This window comes from Anomaloglossus baeobatrachus, chromosome 7, assembly GCF_048569485.1.
Source record: "Anomaloglossus baeobatrachus isolate aAnoBae1 chromosome 7, aAnoBae1.hap1, whole genome shotgun sequence".
NCBI lineage: Eukaryota > Metazoa > Chordata > Amphibia > Anura > Aromobatidae > Anomaloglossus > Anomaloglossus baeobatrachus.
The window spans coordinates 107,196,989-107,215,308 of record NC_134359.1 but is presented as its reverse complement, the minus strand read 5'-3'; the positions used below and the strand labels follow the sequence as shown (position 1 = coordinate 107,215,308).

The 18,320-nt window shown below is 46.5% G+C and overlaps 1 protein-coding gene across 2 annotated transcripts in view; it reads left to right on the top strand.

Annotated features, from left to right (window-relative positions):
* The window catches only part of ADARB1 (adenosine deaminase RNA specific B1), a 156,717-nt gene that overhangs the window by 104,029 nt on the left and 34,368 nt on the right, over nt 1-18,320 (top strand). For both annotated transcript variants that reach the window (XM_075317572.1, XM_075317571.1), the window contains one exon: nt 5,754-5,780. In XM_075317572.1, the coding sequence (XP_075173687.1) occupies nt 5,771-5,780 (10 nt within the window). In that variant the 5' untranslated portion in view covers nt 5,754-5,770. The remainder of the gene's footprint in view (nt 1-5,753; nt 5,781-18,320) is intronic.

The following is an 18,320-nucleotide window of genomic DNA, read 5'->3' as shown; positions in this document are numbered from 1 at the left end:
CTCCGCGGGCGGAATATATAAAATCTCCCCGAATCTCACTGGCCTCCCCACAATAATCCTTGGCACAATTCGCTGCCACCAACCGATTTACGGTAACTATTAGCCGAACACACAGGCGTGGGATTCAAGATCGAGATAACAGAACAGCCCAAGATTAATTATATAATTTAATCAGCCTAAAGCACACTAGAAACTACAATATATACAATAGGGAATCTACAGAATATACATATGTCAGAGTACAGTTACAGTCAAAGCATGGGTTACAAACAGGCATACACAGTTCCAGCAGTTACCTTGTTGCGTCTGGCCACAGGGGGGCGCTGTACCCAGGTTTCTAGGATCCTTCCCACAGATGTTTCCTACACGTGCCCCCAGCGAAAAGAACACTGGAAAATGGCCGAAGTAGGGTTATCAACCTGGGCAGATCCAGGTCCCCTCCTACCTTCGTGACCTCACAGGGAACACTGCTCCACCCCTGGCTTGAGTTATGGACAATATCCCAACATGGAATATGGGCCATAACTTTGCCTGGGAGCGTCGTAGGCGGACGCCAATGCTCTCATTGTGACAGTTATGAATTTAGCTACAGAATGAGAGGTTTCATGACTTGTCTACTAGTTCCACATTGGCTGATATCACGCCTGGGGCATTTCCCAATGTCCTGCTCCCATAAAAAGGGTGTGCCGGCATCGTCCGCATGCGGAGACACCATTTTTATGGTTGCCGTATTTATCGGAAATATGGCTTGCGAGATATGAACCATTTTTTACTGGAGTCGTTCTGTCTAGCTAGTTCCATAGCCTTGCTAATGAGATACAACTCTTGTTACAGGGTGACGGCAGGGAGTCATCCTGTGTCCATTGTTCCCACACCACCTCATCTCCATTTCACAGGAGATGGCCATGGGATTTGTTGCTAAACCAGTTGTGTGAAGGAAAGGGGGGGTGACACCAGGAGAGGGCTTCCTGACATATTTGAATATCATGATTTATCGTCATATCTCCGGATTTACCTCACAATGTGTTTTTGTTTTTTTTGTTTTTTTTATTTATAGTAATAGTAATGAAATGATTTTGCTATATTCCCCTAAACTGAAGAGGCGTGTGCATGTAGTGTGCATGTCCTTCTTTCTAGAATATAAACAAGGGAGAAGGGGTTGTTCATTATCCCAAGTTATTTTTATACTAATATGTTTTAACGCCACTCTCAGGATTCTTGCCTATCATTAATGGGATCAACTTTCACAATGGCTGTACCAGGTTTCTGCTAACCATCTAAGAGCAGCATATTGTAGGAAAAGAGACCCTGATTCCAGCAATGTCACTCAATGGACTGTGTAGTGTATTTTTTACTGAATCACTGTTTTATCTGCAGCAGATATAGCAGTTCTCTGAATGCTGAGCTCTGTATAACCCCATCCACACCACTGATTGGCAGCAGTGTGTGTACACTGTGCACAGGCAAAAGTTGCCAATCAGTTGTGGTGGCGGGGTTATACAGCGCCCATGAATGAGGAGAACAGCAAGGCAGTAGGTTAACTAGTCCTCTAATGATCTGCTAATGTTTTTGTTGTTTTTTTTTTTTCTTTCTTTCTTTTGAATGAATCTGCAGCTAGCAGCCCAGTAGTCGGGGTGTCTGCCTCTATATTGTGCTGCCCTTAGGTTAGCTGGCAGTGACCTGATGACAGTTTTTCCGTTTGTTCTGTTGCTGTCCTTGAAAATGGTTCAGTCTGTTCATGGAAGCGGTTGAGCCTCCCTGCTCTGGAGCTTCAGTAGCGGGCATGAGACTTGTGATATGGCTGCTCTGGATTGTTATTCAAGGGGTTATCTGGCTTATTTTGCTTTTTTTTTTTTTGTCACTTCACTATTGGGCTCCACAGGGGCAGGTAAGTAGATAGCAGCTACCTACCTGCCCTGCTATCAGCCCCTCTCCCCCGGCTCTGAGCGGTCATGTGACCTCTCATACTGTGATTTTGCTGCTTCTTGTGACATCACATCGGCAGGGGCAGGTCCTTGTTGACTGGCAACACAGCAGACTTCATGTTGCCGTGCTGATGGGCGGTTACAGTGTGGAGTCCCCGCCACCCTCCCACATATCCCATAGTGCAGTGGTCTCAAAGACTCTGTCCATAGGCCACATGCGGCCCCTGATGCTGCTTGCTGCGTGCAGGCCCGCAGACCTCTTGCTGATTGCTGCCTGTGCTAGGGCCACACAGTCGCTGCTTTATATCAGATGACCGATTCCTGGGCGCTGCGCAGATGTGAACTCTGTATACAGGTACTGCAGTGATCAAGCTGCTGGCCATAGCAGCTGATCACTGGAGAAGCTGTACGCTCGTCCCTGTTCAGTGCCTGGAAATCTGTCCTGTGATATAAAGCACTGTCAGCGGCGGCCCCTGATGCTGCTTGTGGCGCAGGCCCACAGACCCCTTGCTGATCGCTGCCTGTGCAGGAGCAGCCGCTGACAGCTTTATATCAGAGGACAGATTTCCTTGCGCTGCGCAGGGACCAGCTCTGTATACAGCTTCTGCAATGATCAGCCGCCAGCCAGTCAGAGGCCGCAGCTGTTCACTGGAGAAGCTGTGCGGAGAACTCGTCCCTGCGCAGTGCCCGGGAATCTGTCCTCTGATATAAGGTGTTGTCAGTGGCGGCCCCTGCACCGGCAGCGTTTAAGAAGCAGGAAACAGGCCACCGAGGGAACGAGGACAGGTGAGAAAAATGTGTCTGTTTTTTTCTTTTGCGTGTGTGTGAAGAATGGTAAAATAGGGGACACTACTAAATGGAGCATTGCTTCAAGAAGAGGACCAGGAAAAGGGACATTACTATAGGATGGGCACAAGGATGGGGCACATTACTATATTGTGGGGACAAGGCTGGGCACATTACTAAATTATATGTGCGGTGGATGTGATGTGCTGTCACAGATGAGCGGTAGTATCACTGCTCTGTATTTCCAATGCTGGAGCCATCTGTTCTGAGCAGAATACTGACAGCCAATGAGTGTGCAGGGGGCGGGGCTGGACAGTGAGGCCAGGCGTTGTCAGCTCTGACTGTGAGGTTTGGCAAACAAGGAAAGGAAAAAGTCATGTTTGGTTGAGCTGCAGGTAAATACGGTAAAGTGTCTGCAGAGAAAAAAGTGAAAATTCAAGAGGAACAGAAAAAAAAAAAATAATGTAGCAATGTTTTAGATGACAATACAGCACAGATTAGCTTAAAAAAAATTTTTGGGAGTTTTTCGGACAACTTCTTTAATTAGTTTAAAGGACACTTGACAGCGGATACCTGATCTGTGGGCAGCAAGTATCAGATGATCTCATCCGGGTTTGTTTGACTCTGAAGTCCTGCAGTACTTGAGAGAAAAACATACTATGAAAACCACAAAGCGTAGTGCCGAAGACTAGTCAGTCAGGCGGGTCCACGCACCTTGTCCCTGCCCGCTGTCCGGGTTCACAGCTCTCTCCATGCATACTTTTAATAGTGACAGACCCGTTACTCCAAGGGAAGAGGCGAAGCCGCCATTGCCCTGCCTGTCACAACTATTTTCCAGCTCAGCTCGATCCCGGCCTGCTTTTAAGGTATGTTTTTCCCCCGGAAATACCGCAGTGTTTCAGAGTGAAACATGTGGCTGCGGTCATACAGCCAATGTCTCACTAATTCTGTCTGTGGGTCGGGCAGCATGTGTCAGCTGTCAGTGAAATACTGCGGTGGAGCCATTTTTTCTATGAAATCTGCTTCATCTACTGAAATTAAGTTTCTCAACAGTTAACCTAAAACTGTGCGACGTGTTAACTTTAACCATGTTCAAATTGTCTCTCCAGTAAAGGAGACAAACTCTAGCACAGCGCCACCTATTGGAAGTAGCGATCCTAAAAGTCACAAGTGGATTTTCGACAATCCTTTGCAATATGACTCAGGATATATAAGCCAGATCAGAATCCCAATTTGCAGACACGGTGTTTCGGGGTGCTTGCCCCTCGTCAGTGCAAAGTATGGGGGTGTCTGATCTGGCTCATGAGAAAGCTTTAACCATGGACTTTTATAGTCTTCTGTTCCAGATTGTAATTCTTCACCCCCCCCCCTTACATTTCCATGACCATTTGAGCCCATAAAACTTCCAGCCTGTCCCTGAAACAACTGTGGTCATAGATCTTGCAAGATTCGTACAATGAATCATTCACATTTTGCAGGGTAAGGCCTTGACGATGATGCCATTTTATTCCACATTGGAATCTGAGTCTTGAAAAATGTATTCATTACAGAGAAGTTTAGCCAGGCGTGATATCGAGCACTGCTATTATTCTCATCTGCATTTTAACATGATGGCAACTGGCTGGTAATCAAGCCTGTCACTTTACAGAATGTGCTCCTACTTTGAATATTGCTTGCGGTCGTTCCTAAGCGATCTTCTTTCTCCATTGTATTCCTGCAATTCCCCTCTTTGGATTGTATTTTAATTCTATTACTGTTATTAAAAGACTTGGGATCTGTAAAAAAAAAAAAAAATGTATGTGTGTGTATATATATAATATACAGTACTGTGCAAAAGTTTTAGACATGTGAGTGAAAAAAAATGCTGCAAAGTGAGGAGGCTAAAAAAATAAGTGTTAATAATTTCTTTTTTTTTTTATCAACTAACAAAATGCAGAATGAATGAGAGAAATGTCAATCAATATTTTAAGCAAAAAAGGTCCGTGGAGCCTCTGTTAGGAGTCTCAACATGGAAAATAGCCAGATATTCCTCCGGGAAGAACCTAGCCAAGGTTAGGTCCTTCCCGGAGGGATATCTGGCTACTTTCCGTGTCAAGACTCCTAATAGAGGCTCCATGGACCTTTTTTTTTTTTTTTTTTTTTTGCATTGCATACTTCCCAGGGGGCAATGCACCTAGGATTTCTCGGTGTTGAGTGCCTTTGCTGGCTGCCAGCAGTGTTTTCTCAGGCTGGTATCCCTGAGATCAGTGATTATTTTGTCTTGCCAATCAATATTTTGTGTGACTGCCTTTTACCTTCCGATCAGCAGCCATTCTTCTAGGTGCACTGTTTTTGAAGGCGCTTGGCAGTAAAGTTGTTCCAAACATCTTGGAGACCTAACCGCAGATGTGTGCAATGCATGTAAACTTGTGAACTTCTGGCTCTTCATGTAATCCCACACAGACTTGATGCTGATATCAGGGCTCTGTGGGGGGCCAATCTTCACTTACAGGACTTTTTGTTTTTTCTTTACCATGAACATTTTTCTTAATGATATTGACTGTTTGTTTGGGGTCATTGTTCTGCTACAATATAAATTTGGAGCCAGTCTGACACCTCCCTGATGTTATTGCATTGTTGGATAAGCATCTGCCAAAATTGACCATATGCGACCAAAACGGTCATGTCACTATAACTAATTGCTGCAAAATTGTTTCAAAATCATGTAGCAACTGGGCCACACTGTCCGGCATCTACTTTTAAGTAGTAGAAGCTCCTCTGTCGTTCCCAGTGACAGACTTTTAAACCAAATCAAGGAACCATTGGGCATCGCAGTGAGCAGAGTTTCGTGTACAAGCAGACCGATGCATTGTGTGATCTCACTTTTAAATTATAAGCACAATTATTCACATAATAAAACCCCCAACTAATTGACAGTTGGGAGATGCTTGTCAAATAGTGCTACAGCCTCATCCCCTACAGCAACCATTAATTATAAAGGAACTCGATGAATTGTGTAATGTAATAACTAACTTTTTTTTTTTTTTTCTTTTCTTTTTCTAGGCATCATCACAAAAGCAATGACTGAAGGTATGAGCATGTGAATATATTGGGGCAATCAAAAACAGTGTATTAAGCCAGAGTTCATAATCTATATTTTTTTGGTTGTGGGGGGGTTGGTCTTGAGTTTATCGTTGACATTTGTTTTTGCACCAAATTTTTCTTCAGAATGGCCCAAGCGGTTCAAAATGTTCTTCATCAAAATAAATGGGTTTTTTTTATTATTATTATTATTATTATTATTATTATCATCCAACCTGTTTTGCAGCTTTTTAAGGGGAAGCGGTCACCAGATTTTGGCCTTCTAAACTAAAACTAGCTCCTTAAGCAGCGCCTGTGCTGCATTCTATAAAGGTGTGCACATTACCGCCTGACCACCCCTGTAGCCCCCAAAAATACCTTCATAAAATCTCCCGCCCTGTATGTAATGTTTCTGGTGCGGGACCGATGGGCATCTTAATCTGCGCCTCCTGTCACTTTTTCGCCCTCCTCATGTGCTGATGGACTAGGGTGACATCTCGGAAACAATCCATGTAGGTGGGAAAAATCTCCATGTTCCCGGCTGGCGCAGGTGCACTTCCCTCTGCCCTGTTGCACAAGAAAGCTGTGGACAAACAAGCGCCAATAGGGTCTTACCCGACAAAATGTAGGGAGGGGAGGGGGGAGCAATACTACTCACCAGATGTGGTTGTGAGAGTCACAACCACTATATCAGCAAGATTAAACGATCCACGGCTGCAGCCACCCAATGGCAGATAACAGAAGACAATAGAAGTTGGTGTTTGATGCCGCGCCAAAGGATCACCAGTTCAGATAGTCAGACCAATGTCACTTTATTATCATCCAGGTCTACGCGTTTCAGGAGCACCTGCTCCCTTCCTCAGGACCGTCAGTATACAAATAACATCAAATCTCAATTCCCAACTTCTATTGTCTTCTGTTCTCTGCCCTGTTGCAGGCAGCACTGAAAACATAGATGTGGCTGCACAGACCGGCGAGGTCTCTGCACTGGCGTGAGATTTTGCCAGACGATGTGGATGAAGCGGGTGACGTCATCCACATCGCCAGGCAAAATATCTCTCCTGCTCAGAGAGCTTGCCGGTTCGTGCAGGAGCACCTATGTTTTCTTCAGCTCTACCCGCAATAGGGCATAGCGAAGTGCGCCTGCGCGAGCTGGGAATATGTCTGCACAGGCGCTGCTTAAGGTGCTAGTTTTAGTTTAGAAGTAGAGATCAGCGAACCTTAAGCTCGAGAATCTAGGTTCGGGTTCGGAAAATGGTGTAAAAATCACCCTGGTGTGTATTGCTCTGTGCTTGTGTCTAAGTGATGTGCAGCATTGTGTGCGCTACGGGAAGTGTGTGGCTTACATTCAGCATTCTAAAGCGGGCTTTACACGCTACGACATCGCTAATGCGGAGTCGTTGGGGTCACGGAATTCGTGACGCACATCCGGCCGCATTAGCGATGCCGTTGGGTGTGACACCGATAAGCGATTTTGCATCGTTGCAAAAACGTGCAAAATCGCTAATCGGCGACACGGGGGTCCATTCTCAAATCTCGTTACTGCAGCAGTAACGAGGTTGTTCCTCGTTCCGCGGCAGCACACATCGCTGCGTGTGACGCCGCAGGAACGAGGAAGCTCCCCTTACCTGCCTCCCGGCCGCTATGCGGAAGGAAGGAGGTGGGCGGGATGTTACGTCCCGCTCATCTCCGCCCCTCCGCTGCTATTGGGCGGCGGTTCAGTGACGTTTCAGGGACGTCGCTGTGACGCCACACGGACCACCCCCTTAGAAAGGAGGCGGTTCGCCGGTCACAGCGACGTCGCCGGACAGGTAAGTATGTGTGACGGCTGTGGGCGATGTTGTGCGGCACGGGCAGCGATATGCCCGTGTCGCGCAACAGATGGGGGCGGGTACCCACACTAGCGATATCGGGACCGATATCGCAGTGTGTAAAGTAGCCTTAAGATGTTCACTTCACGGAAGAGAAAAAAAAAAAACATCGCCCATCCACCTCTGAAAGTGTTTTGCTATGGTCCAAAAGCAAAACAATTCCAGAGGTGGGCGGGCGGTGGTTTAATATGTGTGTGTGTGTGTGTGTGTGTGTGTGTGTGTATATATGTATGTGTATATATATATATATATATATATATATATATATATATATATATATATATATATATATATATATATATATATATATATATATATATATATATATATATATATATATATATATATATATATATATATATATATATATATATATAAAACTATATCTGTGTTGCCGGTTTCCCATGCTGGTACTGACCTGACTTCAAACTGGACTGGCAGCACCAACCAATGTGAGCAGGTGCGTATCTCTACGTGATGTTAAATATATGAGAAAAAAAAAAAAGGAACAGTCGCACACTGCAAAACCACAATAAATTGTACATAAAAAAATTTTTTGGAGGTATTTAGAATATTAATATGGCCATTGTAATACTTGCCCAGCGCCCCTTCACGGCACCCTCCTTTGCTGAGTCCTACGCTAAACTACATCTTTTCTGGGTTTTAAAAACCTACAAGATCAGCTAGTGAACACAAAAAAGGCTAATGAAACTGCCAGGGGCAATTTTTGTTAGGTAGAATTTATTGTGGCTTTGCAGTGTGCAACTGTTCCTTTCCCCCCCCCTCATATATGTCACATCACGTACAGATACGCAACTGTTCACATTTGTAAAGGTGCTGCCAGTCCAGTTTGAAGTCAGGTTAGTACCAGCGTGGGAAACCGGCAAGGGAACCCCTGTTTTCAGTCTGTTTTCATTGTATATTGCATGTAACAGGGAGGGGTGCTCTGTTTGCTGGATTTGCACTTTAGCTCCTGGCAGCTTCATTAGCCTTTGTGGTCACCTGCTGATCTTGTAGGTTTTTAAAACCTCGAAAAGATGCAGTTTAGCGTAGGACCCAGCAAAGGAGGGTGCCGTGAAGGGGCACTGGGCTAGTATTACAATGGCCATTTTAATATTTTATTACCTCCAAAAAATTTTATTAGGTAGAATTTAATGTGGTTTTGCAGTGTGCGACTGTTCTTCTTTTTTCTTTTTTTTTTCTTTTCCCCTCATAGATATATATATATATATATATATATATATATATATCTATGTGTGTGTGTGTGTGTGTATATATATATATATTTCTACGTGAACAAAACATCTGAGAATGCTTAATGTAAGCCACATTACTGCTGATCATACACTTCTCCTTATACGCACAATGCTGAGCATCACTCGGACACCAGCACAGCATGATACTCACCAGGGTGGTTTTCACATCGTTTTCCGAGCTCGAGCCTAAGGTTGCTCATCTGTCTTAGGCCCCCTTCACACGCACGTGTCTCCGGTATGTGCTAGGTCCGTGCCCGCATGTACCGGAGACACGGGCACACGTAAACCCATTAAAATCAATGGGTTTATGTGCACGTACGTGTGCAGCCATTGGCCCGTGCCTCCGTGTGAGCACACGTGAGCCCGTGTAGTCCACACTGATGCATGTCCGTGTTTCTCCGGCAGCACGGGTGTCACGCGCAGGGCTGTGGAGTCTGAGTCGGAGCTCATTTTGGTGGGTATAAAATGCACCGACTCAGACTCCTAAAATATATAATAAATTGGAGACAGTAGTGCAATGCAGAATGTGCTGAATATTTTACTAAATAATATTTAGTATAATGCTTATATTTAAGTGAATAATGTATTGTAGTACAATGTGAACATCAGACATTTAATTATTTTTATGATACAATAATCAAGATATTTAGAACATAAAATATATTTATTGGAATACAACTTTAGAACACAAACTAATAAATTGTAAATATGTAATACACCATGTAATATATATATATATATATACTAGAAGGTGGCCCGATTCTAACGCATCGGGTATTCTAGAATTTACGTATTGTGTAGTTAATGTGTAGTTAATGTATGATTTTTGTTAGATAGATATATATATATAAATATGTTGTGTGTAGTTGCCAAGTGTTTGTGTAGGGCACTGTAAATGTTCTGGGTGTTGTCTGGGTGGGAGGGGGTGTGAGAGCGGTGTTGTTTGTGTGTTGGTTTGTGTGTGTTGCATTGTTTGTGGAGCGCTGTGTGTCTGCAGCACTGTGTGTATGTGGTGCTGTGTGTGTTGCGCGGTTTGTGTGGGTGTGGCTGTGGGGTGCGTGTGTGTGTTTTGGGGGAGGTATGTTTTGTGCAGTGTGTGCATGTTGCGCGGTATGTGCGTATATTTGTGTATGCCGCGGTGTTTGGGTGTTGTTGTGTGTGTGCGACGTTGTCTGTGTGTGTGTGGGTGTCTGTGTAGGGCGGTGTTTGTGGTTCCCAGTGTGTGTGTGGTGTGTTGTGCGGTGCGCGTGTGGCGGTGTGTGTGTGTGTGTGTGTGTGTGTGTTTTGGGGGAGGTGTGCACCCCCATCGTGCTCCATCCCACATGCTGCGCACCCCCCATCATGCTCCATCCCACATGCTGCGCATCCCCATCGTGCGCCATCCCCCATGCTGCACACCCCCCCATCGTGCTCCATCTCCCATACTGCGCACCCCCCATCGTGCTCCATCTCCCATGCTGCGCACCCCCCATCGTGCTCCATCTCCCATGCTGCGCACCCCCTATCGTGCACATCCCCCATCGTGCTCCATCCTCCATGCTATAATAGTCCTCCTATTATACTCAGAGAGGAGTATAATAGGAGGACTATAATGGGAGGAGTGGTCCTGAGGAAACAGGAGTATAATGGGAGGAGTAGTTCTTGGGGGGAGGTGTATAGGTACCCAACGTGTGCCAGGGCGGGGCCGAGCGGACTAACGTGTGCTGGGGGCGGGGCCGAGCGGGTTGCCGGGAGCGGGGCCGAGCGGGACGTGTACTGGGGGCGGGACCAAGCGGGCCAACGTGTGCCTGGGGCGGGGCCAAGCAAGCCGCCGGAGGCGGGGCCGAGCGTGCCAACGTGTGCCGGGGGTGGGGCCGAGCTGGCGAGGCATCAGCGTATGCCGGCTCCCAGCACATGTGTATCGGGAGCCAGTGTACGCTGGTAACCATGATACACATCAGGTAACTAAGGGAAGCGCTTCCTATAGTTACCCGATGTGTATCATGGTTACCAGCGTACACCGGCTCCCTCACGATCCCAGCATCGCAAGGTTATGTCTGGGCTGGGTTGCGGTTGCCGGTGTGGACTCCTGGGAGTGCACTGCAACAGTCACCTGGGAGTCGGGGCTTTGTTTGAATCCGGGGGAAGGGGCGTGGCCGAGCGGTTGATGCGTGCGGAGGTCCGGGGCGAGTGGTCAATCCATGCGGGGGGCGGGGCCAGGCCGAGCCCAGCGGCCAATCCGACAATTGTCACTGTAACGACACAATTTTGGGGACAGACAGAATAAGGTGTGTGTGTGTATATGTATATGTATGTATATGTATGTGTGTGTATATGTGTATGTGTATGTGTATATATATATATATATATATATATATATATATATATATATATATATATATATATATATATATATATATATATATATATATATATATAATATATTATTGCCTTATTCTGTCTGTCTGTCTGTCTGTCTTGCTCCAAAATTGTGTCCTTACGGTGACACAAAGCTGATTGGCCGCTGGGCTCGCCATGGCCCTGCCCCCCCGCACGGATTGGCCGCTCGCCCAGGCTGCACCCCCACACGGATTGGCCGGCCGCTCGCCCAGGCTCCGCCCCCCCCACAGATTGGCCTCTCGCCCCGGCACCCTGCAGGCATTGGCAACTCGGTCACGCCCCGCCCCCCTCACGCAATGCACGCTAGCTTTGGCCCCGCCTCCCCACGCATTCCCCGAACCGACACGGTCACGGAGCCACGACTACCAGGTGAGTACTGTACCCCTGGGAGCCCACATCAGCGTACGCCGCCAAACCAACCGACACATACCCTCGCATTGCTGGGGTTGGCCGGCGTATGCTGGTGTGGGCTCCCGTGCGAGCGGGGGACGAGATACGCTGGTAACCATGGTAGCATAGTTACCAGAGCATCAAGGTCCTGCAGCGGCGGAACATACACACACGCACACACATAACAGCGCGCACACACACACACACATCAGATCACACTCACTCTCACACACACATCACACACACCTCACATCGCATCCACATACTCACAACATCCTGGGATATCGCTTGCTTCTCGGCGGCGATACTGTGCTGTGAGCCTCCAGGACCTGCCGGAGGATCACATGGCGAGAAGCATGTGGTATCTCCGGATGTAGTGAGTATAAGCGCGTATGTGCAATATCGTCAATGTGTGTGTGTGAGTGTATGCGATCGGGTGTGTGTGTGTATGCGATCGGATCTGTGAGTGTCGGCAGAGGAGCACGGCGTGCTGGAGGAGGCTGGGAGGAGAGAGGCTGATCCTGGGGAAGGCTGGGATGGGGAGGCTGAGAGAAGAGAGGCTGATGCTGGGGGAGGCTGAGGCTGGGGTAGGCTGGGAGGAGAGAGGCTGATGCTGGGGACCGAAAAGGCTGATGCTGGGAGGAGAGAGGCTGATGCTGGGGGAGGCTGAGGCTGGGGTAGGCTGGGAGGAGAGAGGCTGATGCTGGGAGGAGAGAGGCTGATGCTGGGAGGAGAGAGGCTGATGCTGGGAGGAGAGAGGCTGATGCTGGGAGGAGAGAGGCTGATGCTGGGAGGAGAGAGGCTGATGCTGGGGGAGGCTGAGGCTGGGGTAGGCTGGGAGGAGAGAGGCTGATGCTGGGAGGAGAGAGGCTGATTCTAGGGACAGAAAAGGCTGATGCTGGGAGGAGAGAGGCTGATGCTGGGAGGAGAGAGGCTGATGCTGGGGACAGAAAAGGCTGATGCTGGGGGAGGCTGATGCTGGGGGAGGCTGAGGCTGGGGTAGGCTGGGAGGAGAGAGGCTGATGCTGGGGACAGAAAAGGCTGATGCTGGGAGGAGAGAGGCTGATGCTGGGGGAGGCTGAGGCTGGGGTAGGCTGGGAGGAGAGAGGCTGATGCTGGGGACAGAGAGGCTGATGCTGGGGACAGAGAGGCTGATGCTGGGGACAGAGAGGCTGATGCTGGGGACAGAGAGGCTGATGCTGGGAGGAGAGAGGCTGATGCTGGGAGGAGAGAGGCTGATGCTGGGAGGAGAGAGGCTGATGCTGGGAGGAGAGAGGCTGATGCTGGGAGGAGAGAGGCTGATGCTGGGAGGAGAGAGGCTGATGCTGGGAGGAGAGAGGCTGATGCTGGGAGGAGAGAGGCTGATGCTGCGGGTAGAGAGGCTGATGCTGGTGCAGCATGGGGGATGGAGCACGATGGGGGGTGCGCAGCATGGGGGATGGAGCACGTTTGGGAGTGCGCAGCATGGCGGATGGAGCACGTTTGGGAGTGCGCAGCATGGCGGATGGAGCACGTTTGGGAGTGCGCAGCATGGCGGATGGAGCACGTTTGGGAGTGCGCAGCATGGCGGATGGAGCACGTTTGGGAGTGCGCAACATGGCGGATGGAGCACGTTTGGGAGTGCGCAACATGGCGGATGGAGCACGTTTGGGAGTGCGCAGCATGGCGGATGGAGCACGTTTGGGAGTGCGCAGCATGGCGGATGGAGCACGTTTGGGAGTGCGCAGCATGGCGGATGGAGCACGTTTGGGAGTGCACAGCATGGGAGATGGAGCACGATGGGGGGTGCGCAGCATAGGGGATGGAGCACGATGGGGAGTGCGCTGCATGGGGGATGGAGCACGATGGGACGTGCACACCTCCTCCCAACACGCACGCACGCACGCACGCGCGCGCGCGCACTGCACAACACACCACACACACACACTGGGAACCACAAACAACTGCCCTACACAGACACCCACACACACAGACAACGCTGCACACACACAACACCCAACACAAACACTGCGGCACACACAAATATACGCACATACCGCACAACACACACATTGCACAAAACATACCTCCCCCCAAAACACACCACACAAACCGCGCAACACACACACACACACACAACGCTACAGACACACAGCGCTCCACAAACAACGCAACACACATACAACACCGCTCTCACCCCCCGTCACACCCAGACAACACCCAGAACATGTACAGCGCCCTACACAAACACTTGGTAACTACACACAACAACACATATATATATATATATATATATATATATATATATAACAAAAATCATACATGAACTACACAGTACGTAAATTCTAGAATACCCGATGCGTAGAATCGGGCCATCTTCTAGTATATATATATATTATATTATATATTATATTATACGTATGTATGTGTGTGTGTATATGTATGTATGTATGTATGTATGTGTGTGTATATATATATATATATATATATATATATATATATATATATATATATATATATATATATATATATATATATATATATATATATATATATATATATATATATATATATATATATATATATATATATATATATATATATATATATATATATACACATACATACATACATACATATATATATATATATATATATATATATATATATATATATATATATATACACATACATACATACATACATAAACATATATTTATATACACACACGATGTCATCTACTGTATATTACATAGTGTATTACATATTTACAATTTATTACAGTTTGTGTTCTAAAGTTGTATTCCAATAAATAGATTTATGTTCTATCCAAATATCTTGATTATTGTATCATAAAAATTATTAAATGTCTGATGTTCACATACACATGTTCATGTATTACAATAAATTTTTCATCTAACTATAAGCAATATATGTCGGAGTCGGTGCAAGAGAAATTGAGGAGTCGGAGTCTGAGTCGAAGGTTTGGTTTACCGACTCCACAGCCCTGGTCACGCGGCCCGCACACGTACCACACGGATATAGTGTGGATGCGGGCCCACGTGACACTCGCCGGAGAAACACACATGTCATGTTAAACATTAAAACACAAACTCACCTCCACGAGTCCTGCAGTCTCTGCCGCGGCTGTCACCTGCATCTGTCCCCCAGTGAATTTGAACAACGCATCTTCTTCACTGGGGGCCGGAAGAAGCGTCAGCGGGGCGTGGCCTGTGTCGGACACTGTCATTCAGCACCACGGGCAGCTCCGGAAGAATCAGGTAAGGCGGGGCTTTCCGTTCTCCGTGTGTTATTACGTATAACACACGGAGAACACATGTAGTGCCATAAACACGGCCCACTGAAGGGAAAACGCACCTTTGATACGTCCGTGAAACACGTGCGTGATTTTCACGGACGTGTGAAAGGGCCCTCAGAGGGCCAAAATCTGGTGACACATTCCCTGTAATCCAAAAAATGTTGCACATTTGACAAAGTGGTGCAAGGTTTGCACCCAAAATTCTGTTGCGCATAAAATCACTTTAGGGGGTGACTGACGTTCATACATGTGCTAAAAAAAAAGTGCAGTTTTTAAAAAAGTTAAACATAAAAAAAATGAAAAATAGACTTAAAAGGTAAAACTTAAAAGTGAAATAATTTGTAGATGAAAATCAAGAACACTTGACAAAAATGGCTGATTTAAGGCTAGTTTCACATTTGCGTTCAGCGGAGTCCGTCACTATGGAGAATAGCGCAGTCCATTAACAGACTGCGCTATTTTTCATAGACTTGTATGGATGACGCACTGTAACGCAAGTGTCAGCGTTGCATCCGCCGGACGACGCAGCGTCGTTATTTCGATGCTGCGTCGGGCGGAAGGAACGCAGCATGTAACGTTTTTTTTGAGCAGCGGAATCCTTTGGATTTCACTGCGCATGCTCTCTCTGGCTCCCTCCACCCGTAACCAGGGTACACATTGGGTAACCAAGGAACCCTGGTTACGTGTGCTGGGAGCCCGACACTTCCCTGCTCGGCTCCGCCCCCTCCCCGCACTCCGTATGTATACACACACAAAATCGCACACACACACTCTCACACTCACTCACCTGTCCCCCAGCGATGCAGTCCCCGCGGCACTGACGTCCTCAGCCATGGCCCTGTTCGGCTCCACCCACCGCACTCCGCCACCCGCTCCCGCCCCCCGCACACATTGTCGGCGACCGAATGATCAGCTGATCACCCGGCGGCCGGCTACTGTGAGTGATCGGCTGATCACCCGGCAGCCGGCTACTGTGAGTGATCGGCTGATCACCCGGCGGCCGGCTACTGTGAGTGATCGGCTGATCACTCGGCGGCCGGCTACTGTGAGTGAGCGGCTGATCACCCGGCGGCGGACTACTGTTAGCGATCAGCTGATCGTTCACAATAGTCTGCCGACGGTAAAATTGTAAAAAAAAAAACGAATTGCGTTGTTTTGCAGCATCCGTTGCATCCGTTGTGCCACTATATGCAACACATCCGTTGCATCCGTCACACAACGCAATGCAACGGATGCCGTTCAACGCAAGTGTGAAACCAGCCTAACTCAGATGAAATAATGAATTGGGCCCATGGCAAACATGGATTCATCACTTTAGACTTCTATTGAAGGAGCTTAATCCAGATGCATCTGTTTCTTGTTTGAGTTGTTTTTTTTTTGTCCCCACCCCGTTGTGTTTCTTCATGGGTTTTAGAGGGAATGCCACATGTTAAATGCAGTTGATCTCATTCGAGAAGATTTTTTTGTTTGTGTGTGTGTATGTGCGTGAATATATATATATATATATATATATATATATATATATATATATATATATATATATATATATATATATATATATATATATATATATATATATATATATATTTTATTTATTTAGAGAGAGAGATATAGATATAGATATGTATATATATATCTATATATATATATAATATAGAGATAGATAGATAATAGAGCACAACAGTGGAGACAGGTAGGCCCAACTCCTTGGAAAGGGTTTTGTACCCCTTGCCAGCCTTGTGACCCTCCACGATCTTGTCTCTGATGGCCTTGGAATGCTCCTTTTGTCTTTCCCATGTTGACCAAGTATGAGTGCTGTTCACAAGTTTGGGGAGGGTCTTAATTAGTCAGAAAAGGCTGGAAAAAGAGATAATTAATTCAAACATGTGAAGCTCATTGTTCTTTGTGCCTGAAATACTTCTTAATACTTTAGGGGAACCAAACAGAATTCTGGTGGTTTGAGGGGTTGAATAATAAATGACCCTCTGAATAAACTTTTTACCATTTAAAAAAAAAAAAAAAAAGAAATAACATTCTTTTTTGCTGTAGTGCATTTCACACTTCCAGGCTGATCTACAGTCCAAATGTCACAAAGCCAAGTTAATTCCGAATGTGAAAACCTGCTAAATCTGCAGGGGGCTGAAGACTACTTGTAGGCACTGTATGTGTGTTTGTGTGAGACTGATAATGATGATATATATTAATCAATAACCCCTTGGCTATAAAGGGAAATACATTTTTGAAAACTCTGTGATACGTGTCTTTATTTCTTATAAAAAAAAAATAGAGTGTTGCTTTTTGAAGTACTTCTGAATTTGAAATGTACATACAGTATACCATGAATTTTATATATTGTTAATATTCTCACATTGTATTACATGGGCAGCCATTCATCTGAATTAACGCAGCTACATTTCTCTGGCAGCTGCAGAAGTTCTTGACTGGTCATGGTTCCCCCATCATAATCGGGTTTTCTGCTGCCAGCTGCCACACTTTACAAGGGGTTGTTTTTAAGACCATCTCTTTAACGTGCTAGAGATGTGCACATTCTTCTTCAGAAGAAAAAGGGCTGAACACCGAAGTGTAGCACAGTATAAATGTGCAGTCTTATTACTTATCCATAAGGAACAGAGATACACACTTCATAACGTGTAACAAAGGTTCTATAGTAATCATACCAGGACATATTTCTGAGCACCCTCCTTAATTTCAAGTATGTACTATAATCTCAGTCACTTAAGAGATAAATGCTTATAACAGATCAAGTAAATCCAAATATACAGTATACCACTAGCAGAGTACTAAACGTTTTGCCACATCTACTGTGTTTTCCATTAATAACACTGTTTTATTTATATATATATATATATATATATATATATATATATATATATATATATATATATATAATATATTTTTTTTTGCCCCCAAAAAAGCACTAGGGCTTATTTTCGTGTAGGTCTTATTCTTTTGGGAGTACGGTTGGGGGTAAGCTCACCCCACCCTCCCCAAAAAAAAAGCAGACCCCCCCCCCCCTTCCCAGGGGAATCATACTTACCAGACTCCGGATGTCTGCGTGGCTCCCAGGTCCTCCTGCGATCTTCGATGGGCGCTTCCAGCAGATCTGCTCCACGTGGTCTCCCCCTGCTTCTGGCCGACACTCGCATACATCAGTTCGCGCGCACAAACTCACCAGATCTGGCGATATCTATTTGCTTCCGGCCAGCAGTGGAGCGTGAGGACTCCACCACACTGCATCCGGGGTTCTCCTGCCAGCCAGAAGCAATCGGTTTCGCCAGATGTGGTGAGTGTGTTTGCGCATCTGATTGTGTGTGCGATCTGATGTGGGTGGGTG